Source organism: Benincasa hispida, chromosome 4 (genome assembly GCF_009727055.1).
Source record: "Benincasa hispida cultivar B227 chromosome 4, ASM972705v1, whole genome shotgun sequence".
In the NCBI taxonomy this organism is placed as follows: Eukaryota; Viridiplantae; Streptophyta; class Magnoliopsida; order Cucurbitales; family Cucurbitaceae; genus Benincasa; species Benincasa hispida.
The window spans coordinates 19,440,928-19,458,455 of record NC_052352.1 but is presented as its reverse complement, the minus strand read 5'-3'; the positions used below and the strand labels follow the sequence as shown (position 1 = coordinate 19,458,455).

General features: G+C 33.7%; 1 protein-coding gene across 3 annotated transcripts; it reads left to right on the top strand.

Moving 5' to 3' along the window:
- Positions 1 to 264: 264 nt before the first annotated feature.
- Positions 265 to 16,911, top strand: LOC120076681. 3 transcript variants are annotated; one of them, XM_039030577.1, is made up of 4 exons: positions 265 to 545; positions 613 to 701; positions 1,414 to 1,616; positions 16,546 to 16,911. In XM_039030577.1, exons 1-4 carry the CDS (start codon positions 316 to 318, stop codon positions 16,675 to 16,677), a joined length of 654 nt encoding a protein of 217 aa, XP_038886505.1. In that variant the 5' UTR covers positions 265 to 315; the 3' UTR covers positions 16,678 to 16,911. The 3 variants fall into 3 exon arrangements, with proteins under 3 accessions (XP_038886505.1, XP_038886507.1, XP_038886506.1); XM_039030579.1 differs by lacking the exon at positions 16,546 to 16,911 and adding an exon at positions 2,723 to 2,964; XM_039030578.1 differs by lacking the exon at positions 16,546 to 16,911 and adding an exon at positions 2,716 to 2,964.
- Positions 16,912 to 17,528: the final 617 nt, after the last annotated feature.

Sequence of the window (17,528 nt, the reverse complement as noted above, 5' to 3'; positions counted from 1 at the left end):
TTCTCTCACGGAAAGGATTTTTCTATTATTGACAACTAATAACAGCTGCCATGCCCAACTGCAAACAATACAATTCAAATCAAATAAATATTCATTTTCTCCACTTTTTTCCCTTTTTTTTTCCCAAAAAAATGTGAAGTAATAAATATAAATAAATAAAGGGACCAGGCAGGTACGTACTAGGTAACGTGCGTTGACATGGTAAAGTCATATATTTGGGTTGAGTACGCCAACTCGTTGTTGTTTTCTGTAGGATCTCATAATTCTACAATCATAATAATCCAATTTTCTCCACATTTCCCTTTAGAAATAATAATGTCGATTATTTCAATTTCTTCTTCTTCAACCTTCCTTCGTTCCACCAATATCCAATCCCACCGCCGCCGCCATGGATCCAACCTTAACACAACTCACATCTTACCTTTCCCAACTACCACTAATCCCAAATACTCAACTTCTTGTAGACATAATATCGATATGGCCATTTACAGCAGCGGCGACGCCAATGGACTTCCACCTCTTCCTCCTCTCCCTGACACTCCTTGGTAATTCATTTCTCATTCAATCAGCTTTTTTATTTGCTTTATTATTTGAAATTGGATAATTTTGCAGGCCATTATGGGTAGCTGGAGTGCTAATGTCTGCAGTTCTATCCATTTGGCAGACCAAGAGCTATTGGGGTCCTTTTCTAACCTTAAAAGGTAAGGAATATTATTATTATAAACATTAATCCTAAATCCTAATGTTTCCTTCATTTTTTTTAAATTAAGATTATGAACACTCGCTAGTTGTTTGCTTCATTATCTATTTTCTATCAATTTTATCAAAAATTAGTCTTTGGAAAACAAAAACAAAAGTAGTTTTTATTTATTTATTTATTTTTTTTGAAAATTTGCTAGTCAATTCTTCTACCTAAGAGAGATAAAAAAAATATTATGGTAAGAAATTGAGGAGAAATATACTTACTTTTCAAAAACCAAATGATTATCAAAGGAGATCTAAACTAATTTGAACATTTTTTTAATCTATATATTAAGTTGAGAGAGAGGTTATTTGGGATTTGTCGGAATGCCTTGAGTCTATTATATGACACTTCGAATGACTAATTAAACCCTAAAGTGCCTTGGATGATATATTTAATTATTTATGATTATTTACGATTATAACCTTAAGGTTTAAAAGAGTGAATTGTATATTCTTTAACCCTAAAGTGCATATTGTTCTGAAATTCTCTCTAATAATATTGTTGTTCTCCTATTCTGTGGATGTAGTTAACACAATGTTAATGAACCACGAAAATCTGTTTGTCGATTTTTTAGTTTTTTTTTTTTATGTTTTCTTTAATCGTTAATTATCGATTTCGTAATGGGGTTGGTTTACGTTATGGGAATATGATGATTGCATTTTGTATAGAGAAAGTTGATAAAGTGGTGGATGTGGTGGAGGAGGTGGCAGAAATGGTGGAGACGGCAGCGGAGAGAGTGGATAAGGTGGCGGAAGAGATTGCGGAACATCTCCCGGAAGGCAGCAAACTCCAAAAGGCTGCATTATTTGTCGAAAATGCAGCCGAAAGGATCGCTAAGGATGCGGATTTGGCAGGAGATATTATTGATAAGGTTAGGCCTTTTCTCAAATACATTAAACTTGCCCCCTTCAATATTCATCATTAATGATGTTTCTTTCTATGTCTAATATGGTTCAACGTCATAAATGAATTGACAGTTCTATTCTATTCGGCACATAAACCGTAACATAAATTGAAATCAATATCTGAAATGACTTAATATTAACCATTACTTATTTATTAATTAATTCATTATTTTCATTTAAGAAAAACATTTAACTTCAACCTCGAATATTTATGTTAATAGGGATGGAAAAAATCTCCAAGGGATCGGGTCCTCGTCCCGACCCCATCCTCATCCCCGTCCCCGATTAAATTTTTTATTTTTTAATAGGTCCCCGCGGGGACGGGGATGGGGAGTCCCCCACCTCGACCCGGCCCCGTTGCCAACCCTATATGTCAACATTGCATATTTAGATCCATATTATAAAAGTGTTAATTTCTAAACTCTGTCGTTTAAATAATACTCTTATTCTTTTAAAAGTTGCAATATTATCAACTCTTTAAGTAAAAATACTTTAGAATGTTAGACAAAAATTCGGGAAAAGCGAAATTAACGTTGCAAAACTATTTTAGGTCATAACCACACTCTCAAATAACCAGCCACACTTATTTGAGATCCTAATTTATTTTTCAAGATTTAACGAGTTTCTAGTTCAATGATAGTTTATTATAGTTTTCAAAAATAAAAATGATACATATTGCTAGAGATTTGGTTTGTTGACTTTATAGTTTTCTCTAAGGCAATGGTTATGTAGATCTCTCAAATAAAGAGTAACGACCAGTTGTGACATTAGAGTATTTTCCTGCAGAATATTTTTTCATATTTAGAAATATCCTGCTGTGAGATTTAGTCTGATATGTTCCTTTTTGAAGCGCGACTTTTTATTCCAAATGAGGACTTATTTCCTTTATTAGATTTGTTTATTTAAAGTGAGTAATGCATACCATTTAGGGTTGCCACATTTGTGTAATTGAGCAAGAATATTTTTCAGTACTCCGATCGAACTATTTTACATAGTGTTCTTGCTTGTTTGCTCATTATTCCACTGTGCATGTTCTTCATCTGTTGAGTGTAACACTTTGAAAAGTGTCAAGGTCTTAGGGGGAGCCTAAGTCATTGCTGTCAAAGAAGGGATTCTTAATCTTAGGGGAAGCCTAAGACTCAGCTTCAGAGAAGGAGTTCTCTGTCTTAAGGGGACATAAGAGTTGTCGATGAAGGGAGTTCACTTATCCAAGAAGAAGATAATCAAGTTGAGAGGAGTCCCACACACTATCGAATGTCGAATTTTCAGATGCTAATATTAACATACTTAGGGAGAGCCTAAGTTTAGTTGAGAGGGAGTCTCATATCTAGGGGAAGCCTAGGTACAATATAAGTTAAGCTCTACGTGAGCCATTGTAGTAGTTGGTGTACTATAGATAAGTACTATATTGTAAATTGCTTAACTCTTTAATATTAATAAATTATCTTTCCTGGGCTTTCTGCCTCCCAGACGTAGGTGTTTATCACTGAATTGGGTTACCAAATGTTGTTTTGGTATTTTTGTTGTTATAGTTGTTGTCAGTGGTTTTGGTTTAATATTCGTATATCGAGTGGCGTGTCACCCTAGTGCTTTTTCAATTAATATTAGAGCAGGCCACCTTTATCTCAGGTGCTATGATCAAGGAAGAAATCAAGGAAGGAGACTTACCACTCGTCCGTCTATGCTTGATGGAACAAACTATTCTTACTAGAAAGCTCGAATGACTGCCTTTCTAAAGTCGATTGATAGCAAAACTTGGAAGGCTATTGTATCCGGATGAATTGATCCTACCATCAAAACTGATAATGGAAAGGAAATTTTGTAGTCAGAATCTTATTGGTCTGGAGAAGAAGATGAAGCCTCTTTGAAAAATTCTCGTGCCTTGAATGCCATATTCAATGGTGTATATCGTAATATATTCAGATTAATTAACAGTTGTGTCTTAGCTAAGAAGGCATGTGACATATTTTCTATTGCTCATGAAGGAACATTTAAAGTAAAGATGTCCAGGATGCAGTTGATGACATCAAAGTTTGAGCATCTTAGAATGCACGAAGAAGAATTCATTACTTGAGTCAACGTACATTTGCTAGATATTGAAAATGAGTCATTTGCTCTCGGAGAGAATATTTCAAAAGAAAACTTGTTAGGAAGGAACTTAGATCTCTACCCAAGAGATTTGACATGAAAGTCACAGTCATTGAGGAAGCTCAAGATATAACAAAGTTGACTTTTGAGAATTATTTGATTCCTTAATCACTTTTGAAATGTCCCTGGATGGGAAAGTCGAAAAGAAAAATAAGAGAATTGTCTTTCAATCTGCGGTTAAAGAAGAGTTGTTAAGTGACAATAGAGAATCAGAAGATCCTATTGCTGAATCGATTGTTTTGCTTTCAAAACAGTTTAACCGTGTGCTAAAACATTTCAGTAAGAGGTCTGGCTCTTATAATAATAAAGAGGTCTGGTTCTTATAATAATAACAAGTCTAACGAGTTTACTCCTCCAAATCAATTCAAATCTCAAAATAGTAAAAGGGAATCTGACAAGTCAGGCAATCTACTTTCGCACAAGGAAAAGGACTTCAAATGTCGAGAGTGTGGTGGATTCGGTCATATACAGGCTAAATGTCCCACTTTTCTGAAGAGACAGAGCAAATAATATGTATTAACTTTGTCTGATACTAAATCTGAAGATAGTAATGACTCAAAGGATAATGTCAACGTGCTTGTTAACAACATCTTCTCAGACACCTCATCATATGATATTTCTGAATATGATATGTATGCAAAGACCGATCATGATACTATAGGAATTGAGTCTATAGATCTTCTTATCATACTCTTTTTCTCAAATGGCAAGATGATCAGAAAGCTTTTGATGTGTAGAAGGTAAGAATTGAGACTTTGATAATTGATAATCATAGACTTATGTCTACTATTGTAGATTTGAAGTGTGAACTCTCTGAAGTTAAAGCTGAAAAGGATTTAGTATGCAAGAATATTACAATGTTGAATACTAGAACTGAGTCTTTGGAAAAACTTTTGACAGAAGGAAAATCTACTGGTGATAACTCTGGGTTTGGATTTTATAAAAAAGGAAATCAACATTACAACCAATCAAATCTAAAAAGGAAACAAAAGATTGAGTTTGCTAGAGCTGAAGATCCCGAGTCTTACGGTTTTACAAGTAAATCTACCAATGACGTTGTATTGAAAGATAATCCCTTGACTAGACCAAGGTGAGTTTGTAATTATTATGGAAAGGTAGGGCACAAATGTCCTTTTTTCTATTAGTTATTGAAAATTCCCTATAGATCCACATATTCCAAAAGTACTCACTACTTCTCACATAACCATTATAAAAACTAGACAAGAGTTAAACAATTGTGGAGAAAAAAAAAAAAAAAAAAAAAGTAATGTGGTTCTAACTTCAGTCAAATCCTCTGCTAAAGGTTGCTAGTATTTTGATAGTGGAAGCTCTAGGCACACGATTGGTGAAAAGAGTTATTTGTCTAATTTGAAATTTGTCAGTTCCGAAAATGTCATTTTTGGTGATGGTGCTTGTGGAAAAATTATTGGGAAAGGAAAAATCAGTTAACCAGGTCTTCCTCCACTGAAAGATGCAATGTTGGTTGAAAGACTCACTGCTAATTTTATTAGCATCAGTTAGCTGTGCAACCAAAGACTGAAAGTGAGCTTTACCAAAGACAAATGCATTGTCACAGATGATGTCAAAACTCTCTTAATGACTACTGAATGAGAACTTTTAGCAAATCACGAGTTGTCACATCATTAATGAAAGCCCAAGCCTATTGGAAAAATTATAAGTTGAATTGGGCCGAGTAATTAAAATCTCTTAGGCCCAACCCAATTCAAACCCATGGTGAAATTTGGGCTAAATTAAAGATTAAGCTCAAGCTCAGTATTTCGGCCCAACAACAAATGGGCCTAAGCCCAACTTTAGCCCAAACCTAATTTTGGCCCAATAAAGTAATTAGGCTCAAGCCCATGTAAGGCCCATGAGAAACCTCTATAAATAGAGGCCTTATCTCTTCATTTACAGGAGGAGGTTGGAGGAATTGAAGACAAAAATCCTCTGAAGATCTGAAGTCTGAAGCTCCAAGGATCTGAAGAACATAACTCCTTCAAAGCTTTGAAGATCAGAAGACAATAAAACTCTGAAGATTATAAGACATATCAAAGCTCTGAAGATCATAAGACATATTAAAGCTCTGAAGATTTAAGTTCCCAAGATCCAAGACTCAAGCTCTTAAGTGCTGAAGACCGAAGCTTCTCAAGCTTCGAAGACTGAAGTTCTCAAATTTTGAAGAACTGAAGATCTGAACTATTTGAAACTTTGAATATTAGAAGATTTCAATAAACTGACCATATCTTCACAACCTACAAGCTGAAGATTCAATCTCCTCAAACCGAAAGGCTAAGCCCAAGCCCACCTGTGAACTTTATAAATAGAGAAGCTATCCTCATTTGGAGGGGTCAGCAATTCTACACTCTAGAGAGCTTAAAGAGAATTATCTAGAATTAGAAGACTTCTTCATTCCTGAAGCTGACCACGCTTGAAAACTGATGTCCTTTGAAGATACAAGCATTCTGAAGACTTAAGTCCTTTGAAGATACAAGCATTCTGAAGACTGAAGTCCTTTGAAGATACAAGCATTCTGACCACGTTTGAAGACTAAAGTCCTTTAAAGATACAAGCATTCTTCCAAGACTCGAAGCTCAAGAACATCCATACGTCCTACTTTTATACATCAAGCGTACGCATTCAAGCGAGAGAGAATCAAAGGATCAATTACTAGAGATCAAACTACATTACATCAAATCAACATCAACATCAATACCAACTTAAGTTCAACTCCACGAAACAAGTTTCTCCAAAAGCCTCGTGCGAGCATTAATCATTCAAGAAGATCAACAAGCCCAAAAGCCGATCGTCCAAGAAGATCATCAAGCCCAAAGGCCAATCATCCTAGAAGATCAACAAGCCCAAAGATCGATCGTCCAAGAAGATCATCAAACCCAAAGGCCGATCATCCAAGAAGATCAACAAGTCCAAAGGTAGATCATCCCAGAAGATCAACAAGCCCAAAGGTAGATCATCCCAGAAGATCAACAAGCCCAAAGACCGATCATTCAAGAAGATCAACCAGCTTAAAGATTATAGTTTATTTTGAAAGCATCAAAATATTATGTATTAGAGATTGTACTCACTTTCCACAGAATTAATACAAATGCAAAGTTCAAGTTCCACGAAATAAATTTCTCTTGAAATTTCGTGCGAACAATGACACATTGATGTTCTTCTGATAATTGTTATATGTGAAGTCCTGATCATTCTTCACAGGTTTTTCATCTCGCTAGACAAGATGAAGCTAGGGTTGGAAAAAATTCCTGCAAGTTTCTGCCCTGATCGAGGCAGGGAATCCCCAGTTTGACCGAAGATGGGGATCAAATCGGGGATTCTAACTGGTTCCCCGGTCGGGGACGGAATGAGGTACAAGGACGGGGACAGAGACAGGGCGGGTAAACTATTTGTGAGTTTCTAAATTCACATCTGAAAGCATGTCTGGCGAGATGTTAGACACATTAGTATTAACAACTGAAGTGATATTGAGATCTTTTTCAATAGGAGGAGAACCAGGCGAAACAGTATCATCATCAATTATAACATTAATAAACTCCATTATAGTATGAGTTCATTTGTTGTAGACATGGTAAGCTCGACTATTTGTGGAATATCCAAAAAATATACCTTTATCAGACTTGAAATCCTATTTTCTTCTAGTCTCTCTATCAAACAGAATGTAACAAACACTTCCAAATACATGAAAATATTTCACATTAGATTTTCTACCTCTCTATATTTCATAAATAGTGCTTGAAGTTCCTAGTCGTAAGACCACTCTATTATGCATATGACAAGTCGTGTTTAAAGCTTCTGCCTAGATGTGAAATGGTAGATATTTTGCATGTATCATCACACAAGCCATCTCTTGAAGTGTTCTGTTTCTCCTTTCCACAATCTCATTCTAGTGTGGTATAATAGGAGCTAAAAATCCACGGTGAATTCTAGCAGACAAACGAAACTTAGTGAATTGAAAGTTCTCAAACTCCCTACTATGATTACTTCGAATACGTATCACATTCAGATATTTCTCATTTTGTAGTTGAAGATGGAGGCCACGAAAAATAGAAAAAGGTATCTGATTTTTCACGAAGAAAAAGCACTCATGTGTATCTGGAGAAGTCATTGAAACAACTAGAACATATCGTTTGCCTCCTAAACTCTCAAATTGCATAGGTCCCATTAGATCCATATGAAGAAATTCCAAAACACGGGAAGAGCTTGAGTGACCTGATTGATGGAATACACAAGCATGCAACAAAAGTAAATAGAATCAATAAGCATTCCAATTACATTTAATTTGAGTTTTAAAGCATGCTATTTCAGAAAATCAAAAGTGAGTTTCAAGTTTCACATACCTTTGTTGTATTCTCCCCAATCCAAGTTGCATTTCACGTCAATTCAGCTCCAAATTGTTAGTGAACCACCAAGAGATCTTCCCTACTATTCTCAGCTTTGAATTTGAGTGGTGGAACTCGAATTTGAGTGAATTTGTGAAATTATTTTTCTGGATTTGAGAGAAAAAAGAAGATGAATGCATAAGCCATTTTCTTCAGCTCAATCCTCAGACCTCTTCTCTCCAACTCGAAAATCAAGAGTTTTATCCACTTATTCCATGCAAGCACTCATCAACAATCCAAATTGCCAGCTCCAAGTTACAAACTTTAGTGGGATTTGTGTGGGAATGCATGAAGAACACCTCATGTTATAAAAAATGTGGGAAAACCCCACTATCAAATTCCTAATTTCCAATATATTTTTCTAATTTCTAATTTCAATCAATTGTTCAGTTAATTAAAATTTGATTATCAAATTTAAAAATAAAATCCAATTTCTTAAATTGGATTAAGATTGGAAATCAATTTGATATTTAATTAATTAAACACATTTAATTAATTAATTGATTTAATATCAAATATTAAATTAATCACACAACTAATATTAGATTATTCTCACCCCGAGCATGTGTATAAACTCAACAAGGTCCTTTATGGTCTCAAACAAGCTCCCAGAGCATAGTACGAGCGTCTAACCCAATTTCTTGTTAACAATGGGTACAGACAATGGGGAGTTGATAAAACTCCATTTGTAAAAGTGATTGTTTAAATTTATGTTGATGACATTGTTCTCAGAGGAACGTCCCATGAGATGGTTGAACTCTTTGTAAAACAGGTGCAGGATGATTTTGAAATGAGAACTATCTTATTTTCTAGGATTTCAAATCAAACAACTTAACGATGGAATCTTTATCACTCAAAGAAAATATGCCAAGAATTTAGTGAATAAATTTGGCCTTGAAAGTGCCCGTACTAAAAGAACTCCTACTCCAACTCATGTAAAAATGTCAAAAGACTCCGGTAGAACTAATGTTGATGAGAGTCTCTATAGAAGCATCATTGAGAGTTTGCTTTATTTGACTTGCCAGCAGACCTGACATTGCCTTTGTTGTTGGTGTATGTGCTAGATATCAATCCCGTCTTAAAAATAGCCATTTATTCAGTGCAAAGAGAATCATCAATTACATAAATGGGACTAGCGATTATAGCTTATTGTACACCCTTGATATCAGCACCACTGTAGGTTACAACTGTGATGTTGATTGAGCAGACAGCTCAAAGGATAGAGAGAGTACATCTGGAGGTTGTTTGTTCTGAGGGAACAACTTGATTTCGTGGTTCAACAAGAAACAAAATTGTGTTTTCCTTTATACAGCTGAAGCAGAATATATTGCAGCAGGGAGTAGTTATACTCAATTGATTTAGATGAAGCAGATGTTGATGGAGTATGATGTCCCACAAGATGTCATGACTCTTTTCTATGACTATAAGAGTGCGATTAATACATCCAAAAATTCAGTTCAACACAGTCCTACTAAGCATATAGACATCAAACATCATTTTATTCGTGATCTTGTATAAAGCAAACAAATTGTGTTAGAGCTTGTTAACATAAAAAATCATGACAATTAAGGTCATGGACCGTCCAGCTAAAAATCTCGGCCCATCAATTGTGAAAGCCCGTAAGGCATATCATGAAATTAACTTGTCTGATTATGGTTGGTGAGAACTCAGGGAAGTTTAACCAGGTTTTAACTTCAAATTGTTGTTTGAATTCAAATTATAGGCAGTTTGATCATGACATATTTTCTTGTTGCATTATGGTTTTTTCTCTCTCTCTCAACTGCCTCTATTCGAAGTTTTTATTCATGACTATCTCACTTAGTCATCTCTAATGGTGAGTACTCGCCAAGGGACTCACATCAGACAGTAAAATGGTAAGATATAAAGAAAAAGCTAAGCACAATATGCATGTTGTAGATGAAGTTCCACCGCCCTCTACAAACAAACATGGTGTTCGTGTGCGAGGTTTTCCTATTCAAATTAAGGAAGTTGGAGTTCCTCCTTCCTCTGCAAAAAGAAAAACTTCTGGAGCAAGTCAGCCATCAAAAACTAAAGAGAAAGAAAAGATAAGTTCATCGTTCTTAACGATGGTTGATTTAATTGGGGCTGGTGTTAAAAATTTTTCCAAACAAAACTCCTTCCAGTGATGAATCTGATCACATGCATGAGTATATTGTCATGCCTAGAATTCCTAAAGAGATTGTTGAACTTTTTGTAGAAGCTCACATAGACGCTAGGGTTTCCAAAGGTAGTTTAGTTTATGGTGTTATTCTTAAATCTAGTTCTATTTTTACTGATATGACTGTTCAAACTCCTGCTCCCAAGTTGTGTTCTAATGTTGTTAATCTAGATTTTCATGAATCTGAGAAGTTGTCTGTTCTTACTTCAATTGTAATGTCGATTCGTGATAATGTTGAAATTGCTCTTGATTTAGAAAAAAAAAATGAAGGTGTAAATACTTCCGATGAAACCTTTTTGAACTCTATTGTTGAGAATATTGTTTTTGCCTCCTCTGTTCTTGATGTTATTGATTCGCAAAGTGCTCCTGTGGTTCCTATTATTATTGACACTGGACCTAGTGACGAGGCTCAAAATGTTAAAGTAAATGTCAAGACTCTGTATGAGGTTTCCTCTTTACCATACCAAAATCCTGATAATGTTGATTTGTTGGTCTCCGCGGCTCCTAAGAATTTGAAAAATGTTGGTGAATCTGAAGTTGACATTGATTCTAGTGACCCAAGTTTAGAGAATTCTCCCCGCTCCACTCATTCTGATGATGAAGATGATATCTCTGTTTCTGCTCTTCGATCTAAGAAAGTTGTTGATATCCTTATTACTACTTTCAATGCATGATACATGCTTTATATGGTGGGATTTTAAATCTGCATGGCATACTATATGCACATACAAGATTTATTTAATTATAACATACATTCGACAATGCATAAATAATTAAAACACACTGAATGGACCAGTTTTGGCATCCTCAGCAAGAAAACAAGCTAAATATTATAAGAATAATAAAAAAAGAAGTCTTGAACCTGCATTGGATTGCACGAACTAACTCCAAATTGCTCGAACCAAACCTTCAATTCACCAAATAGGGCTGAACCAAACCTAAATGAACCGAACCGGTCAAACCAAAGCCATTCGAACCAGAATTAACCCGCGCACGCATTCTGGGCTTAATGAAGAACAGCGTTGCAATTCTATTCAAGCAACGTTGCAATGCTGCGAAGGTAGTGGCTTGAAATCTCAGTTTCTACTGCTAAACTTTCTTCCAATCATCTTCAGTTACAACTTAATTGCAACTCTATCCACTCTAACAAATTTAAAGACCCTTAATCACACATTGAGACCCATAAAAAAATAGCCAATTACAACAATTACAACATAATTGAAGATAAATCTAATGCCAAAACTGAAAAATATCCATATCAATACCCATTTTATACAACTTATGAAAAATACCACCAAGCTAAACTTAACATAAAAAGAGTGCTTAAATCATGCTTTGATACCAATTGATGGTATTGAAATTCAACATGTGAAAGAAAACAAGATTTTAAGCACTCTAACTACATTAATTTTAGATCTAAAGCATGTAAGCTCATAACAATTCCAGAATTTAAGGTTTCATTGAATACCTTTGAAGAACACCAAATTAGCTCTAATCTTCAGCTTGATTCTCCTCTCCAATGGTTTGTAGACCACCACAAATGTCTTTCCTGTTATTCTCTGGCCTTATATTGGATGGTGAGATCCAAAATGAGAGTTATTTAGGGAATTATAGGAGAATTTTCTGAGTTTTGAGTCTAGGAGATGAAAAACAATTTCTTCATAAAATTTCAATTTGCATGAACCTAATCTCAGCTAAATAAACTTGTATTTAATGAAGTTTAACATGCAATCTTATTGCATGCAAATTGACATCAAACAACTTAAAATGAGTGGGAAATTAGGTGTTGAAGAAAGTGGAATTTGTGAGACTTCTCCACTAATTTCATTTTCTAATTAAAAATGAATTTCATAAATCCATTTTAAATAACAAGTAATTCCAATAATTAATTTTAAATAATTAATTAAACAACAATTTCTGACTAATGTCCCTTATGTGTCTTTGGATGGGGTCTCTTTTCACACTGAAGAGAGTGCAAGTCTATAGAAGTATGTTGTAAAACGAAATATTATGGATGAGAAAGAATTATCTTATCGTACTTAAAAATGTGTTAAGCTTATGGAATTGATTCAAACTGCTGATCTTAAAAGAACAGTTTTGAATTTGGGGCACTACTATCTTCAGCGGATTCGTGAATTCATTGTGAATCTTCCCTCAGACTTTGCAGAATCAACTAGTCTAGATTTTCAGAGGGTATACATTAAGGGCATGCTTTTGTTTTCTCTGTTGCAGTGATCAACCAATTTCTTTGTCATACTGTGCCTAAAACTACGAGAGAACAACGTCCTTCTTTAAGAGATTTGATGTTTGAGTTAACTGAAGGAGCACGTTCCAGTTAGCCACATAAAGATCAATTGTCTACAGCTGTCTTAAGTGTTAAATATCCCCTTTTGTATAGGATTGGAATTTATAATTGGTGTCCTTCACACAAATCTGGTTTGTCCATTTCTTTTGCTACTTTGATGTATCAAACTGAGACTATATCATAATTCAATTATGGTGTGTTTGTAATCAACCATATTAAACATCACATTGGGTCCACAACCTTGGAATTGCCTATTTGTTTTCCGCACCTCATTTGTGGTATCCCTTTTTCTCAAAAGCCTAATCTTGTCACTACTTTAGATGTGATTGGCCATCTCACAGTCTCTTCTCCATCAATCCTAAACTTTTATAGGGTCATCATATTCCTGATCTGTATACTACCACGACTACTTATCATCTTGATGGTTCAAGTTGAGATTTAATAGCTTCTTCGTTTGATGGTCGTATTCTTCAATTGCTTTCCACTATCACATGATCTGGAGTCTTTGGTGCGCCAGCTTCAGGAGAAAAAGGCTGAAGTGGATGTCGTTTTACTGATCATGCGGTCTGTTTTATCTCGGGATGCAGATGCTCCTCTTCTCAACAACGACGTTGATGTTTTTTTTTTTTAACAGCCAAAAAGGAGGAGTTGTTTGTGGTTTGGTTCGATGGAGGCTTCTGACTGTTTTCTACTCTTGATTATGATGTATTTTTGCTCTAAGGACTAATATGATTAGTTTGTTTATGTTGCTCTTTTGATGTTATTGTTTTTGTCAAGACTTTCAGACATCTTTGCTTATTGTTGAATGGTAGTTTGTTTTTGTTCTGCCTATAAAAAAAATTATAAACCAAAGGGAGAGTTTGTTGGAGATTTGGTTTGTTGGCTTTATAATTTTCTCTAAGGCGGTAGTTCTACAAATGTCTCAAATAAAGTATTAGCATCCAGTTGTGACATTAGAGTATTTTCCTGAAGAATATATTTTCATATCTGGAAATATCTGGTTGTGATATTTAGTCTGATATATTCCTTTTTTAAGCGCAACTTTTTATTCCAAATGAGGACTTATTTCCTTTATTGGATTTTTTTTTATTTAAAGTGAGTATTGTAGACCATTGAAGGTTGCCGCATTTGTAATTGAGCAAGACGTTTTTCTATATTCTGATCGGACTATTCTACATCGTCTTCTTGCTTGTTTTCTCACTATTCCCATGTGCATGTTCTTCATTCGTTGAGTGCAATACTTTGAGGAGTTTCAAGGTCTTAGGGGGAGCTTAAGCCACTGCTGCCAGAGAAAAGATTCTCAGTCTTAGGGGGAGCCTAAAACTCAGCGTCATAGAAGGAGTTCTCTGTCTTAGGGCCTAGGGGGACCTTAGAGTTGTTGGTGAAGGGAGTTCACTGATCCAAGAAGAAGATAATCAAGTTGAGAGAAGTCTCACATACTGTCAGGTACTAAAGTGTCATATGCTAATATTAACATTCCTAGAGGAAGCTTAAGTTTAGTTGAGAGGGACTCTCACATCTAGGGGGAGCCTAGATGTAGTGTGAGTTAAGCTCTACATGAGCCACTGTAGTAGTTGGTATACTACAAATAAGTACCACGTTGTAAATTGCTTAACTCTTTAATATTAATGGATTATCTTTCCTGGGCTTTCTACCCTTCAGACGTAGGTGTTTATTAGCGAACTAGATTACCAACTGTTGTATACTTGTTTACATGTTGTTGGTATTCTTGTTGTTACAGTTGTTGTCAGTGCTTTCGATTTTACCTATGTATATCGAGTGGCCAGTCACCCTACTGTTTTTTCACATATATTTAACTAAATGTGCTACTGAATTACTAAATTTTGTCATTCTTTTCGAATATATCTTTATTATTTAAAAAATATCAAAATATTACTATTGACTTTTCATAATTGTTTCAATATTAGAGTAGAGATGATCTAAAAATGAAATTTTGGATTACGCACCATTCTAGTCCAATACCACACCATTTCAAATATAAATTTTAATTATAAATTTTAAAGAATTTCTATATGAATAATTTTGAAATGTTTATAAAAGTTCAAGATAATATTGTAATTTTAATAAAAAATAAGACCATATTTTAAACAAATAATAATTTCATTAGTGTGTATATACTTTGCATGTGTTGTTAAATAGAAAACAACATTAACTAAACTAGAAGGTTCTTAAAGTATCTACAAAATGATATCAATGTGTGAATTAGGCTTTTTTTTAGAATTATGTTGAAATATGTAAATTGTAAATAAATACTACAAAAGTAAGGATCTAAAAGTGTCTTAAGCTTTCTATATGTTCAAAGGAATTCTAGAAAATTTCTTTAGATAAGGATGAAGTTATAAAAATATCTATGTTATTTTAGAATCCTAGAATGACCTAGAATGAACCTTATACATAGGCCCCAAGGATCTCACACTTATAAATAGGATATATATCCTCATTTGTAAAATAAGCAAAGAAAGGAAGAAAACAAAGCAAAGTAAGAGAGTTAGACAAACATAGAGTGAAAAAGTGAGTGGATGAGTTTTCAGAGAGTGAATTTTTTTTTATTAAAAGTGTGAATCTTTATAGTTTATATCTTCTTCATAAAAGTTTCTTCCTTTTAATGAGACCGTCTCTTCTTTTTGTGTCAATTTTTTTTAAAAAAAAAAAAAAAAAAAAAAAAGAAGTAGCGTTTTAAGTATAAATATAATAAGGGTAGAGGACTTAAATAACAGACTTTTTAGTTGCTAAAAAATCTACGCATCCATTGAGTTAGGCTTGTTTCGCTCAAAAAAAGAAAAGAAAAAGAATATATTATTTCCCCTCTATTTAAACCACTGTAGCTTTGGTGGGAAAAATTTTAAGTTTCAATTACTAATTTCATATTCTTAATAATACATGATATTTAAATATATTATTACTTTTATCCACGTGTTTTCTGAGGACTCCCTATCTAACCAAATGACGTAATTGACCCTTCTCCATTGAGAAATCTAGTTTGGCCTCTTTCCAAAATCTTCCAATCCTGTGTCCTTTTAACTTTAGAATTCATTGACGTTTGGTTTTGCATGGTTAGCTAACTTTAATAATTTTCAATTATGCCACTTGTGTTAGGTTAATGAGATTATTTATTAACATATTTATTTCTTAGACCAATTGTCTATTTGGACTATATATGGGATTAGATAAACATGAACTCCATCTCAAAACTAATTTGACAATAAAAGAAATAGGCAATGCATTTTATAAATATTATGAGACCTTTTTGTTTTTGTAATGTTAGATTCTCAATATACCCTTCAAGATGGTATGTCTTTGATTCATCATTCTTGAATTAGGCTCGGTAACTATCTTTAGTTAATATTTAGTTTCCTCTCCAAACTAATTGTTAATGAGATGATTAAGCTATGATATCTTATCAAGAGGGTATGTTGGATCCTCAATATACCTCTAAAGATGGTGTCTCTTTGAGTTTCATATGGATTTGGTCTCAATTGTTTTTGGACCTAATATATTTGTTTGAGTTCATGGACTTTTTTTTTAGTACAATGGGGAGTAGGGGGATTCGAATCACGAATCTTGATTTCTAACACATCCGGATGTCAATTGAGTTATGTTTGGTTTGGAGGGTTTCATGGACTTTGATATCATATTTCTTAGACCGATTTTCGAAACATTAAAAAGATGAAAATATAATCCAATCTTTATAAGATAGATAAATTACTTCGCCATTTAATTTGAAGATGAAATTTCATCTAATAACCTTATAATTTAATCAATATATAAGTATATTATTATTTAATTTTATTAATGTAGACTTTTTTTTTTCCTAATGTGATTTCTTCTGTGAATATAAACCTCAGCTTGAGGCCGCGGAAGAGGAGTTGAGTTCATTTATTAAGCAAAATGGAGAAAGTAAAGAAGTAGAAGACTCAAAGCAAAAGAATGATCAAACTGAAGCCCTCGACGAACAAAGCCAAGGAGCAACCTCTTAATTAAATGATATGATATATATGGTTTAATAACTTTAAAATGGAAGCTACTTGCCAATTTAGACAATAGTTTCTTAGATCAAGCGCACCTATTACCACTCTAAATGTTCTATCGTTGAACACATAAAAAATATATATTTGTTATATATAAAGATTACATTATAGGACTAAGGGTTCATTGTAGCCGTTTTTATTTTCTTTTCTTATTCTAGTGCCACAGTTCAAAAAATTAAAATACACGCTGAATATGAACATAATTTTTGTGTTCATAGACTAACTTAAGAACTCTTGAGTGGTTATTCAGATCGTGCGGTTGGATGTTAATCTTTGTTATGTAAGTGGGATTTTATTAAGGAGAATAAGAGATTCATGTTGGTTCTTCTCCTTAGATCTATTTCTTTCAGTTGCCTGTTGTTTTCTACGTGGTGGTTATTTTCTTTTTTGTTGTTTTTTCTTCTCTCCCATTTGTATTTTGATTGTATCACTACAAGATGTTATCTTTAGGGCCTTTTGTTTTTTTCAAAATGTAGATAATTAGAATTTTAGATGCCCGAATTATAATTATTACGAATTATAGATGTCCAACATCTTTAGATTACCATATTTGTTTTTAAAGATATTTTTGCAAATATCTAAAGATATTTTGATAAGTGTATTTGTTTTGTAGGATTTCTACTCGAGAATGTCTTAAATTTACATAATGTTCTAAGAATGCTCTTATAGTTATTTGTTAATTTATAATTAATTTGATATAATTTGAACTTATATAACATATTTGTTTTGATCAAAATTAAATTTCTTTTAAAATAATACAATTTATATTATTTTTTTATGTTATTTTTCTCAACAAAATA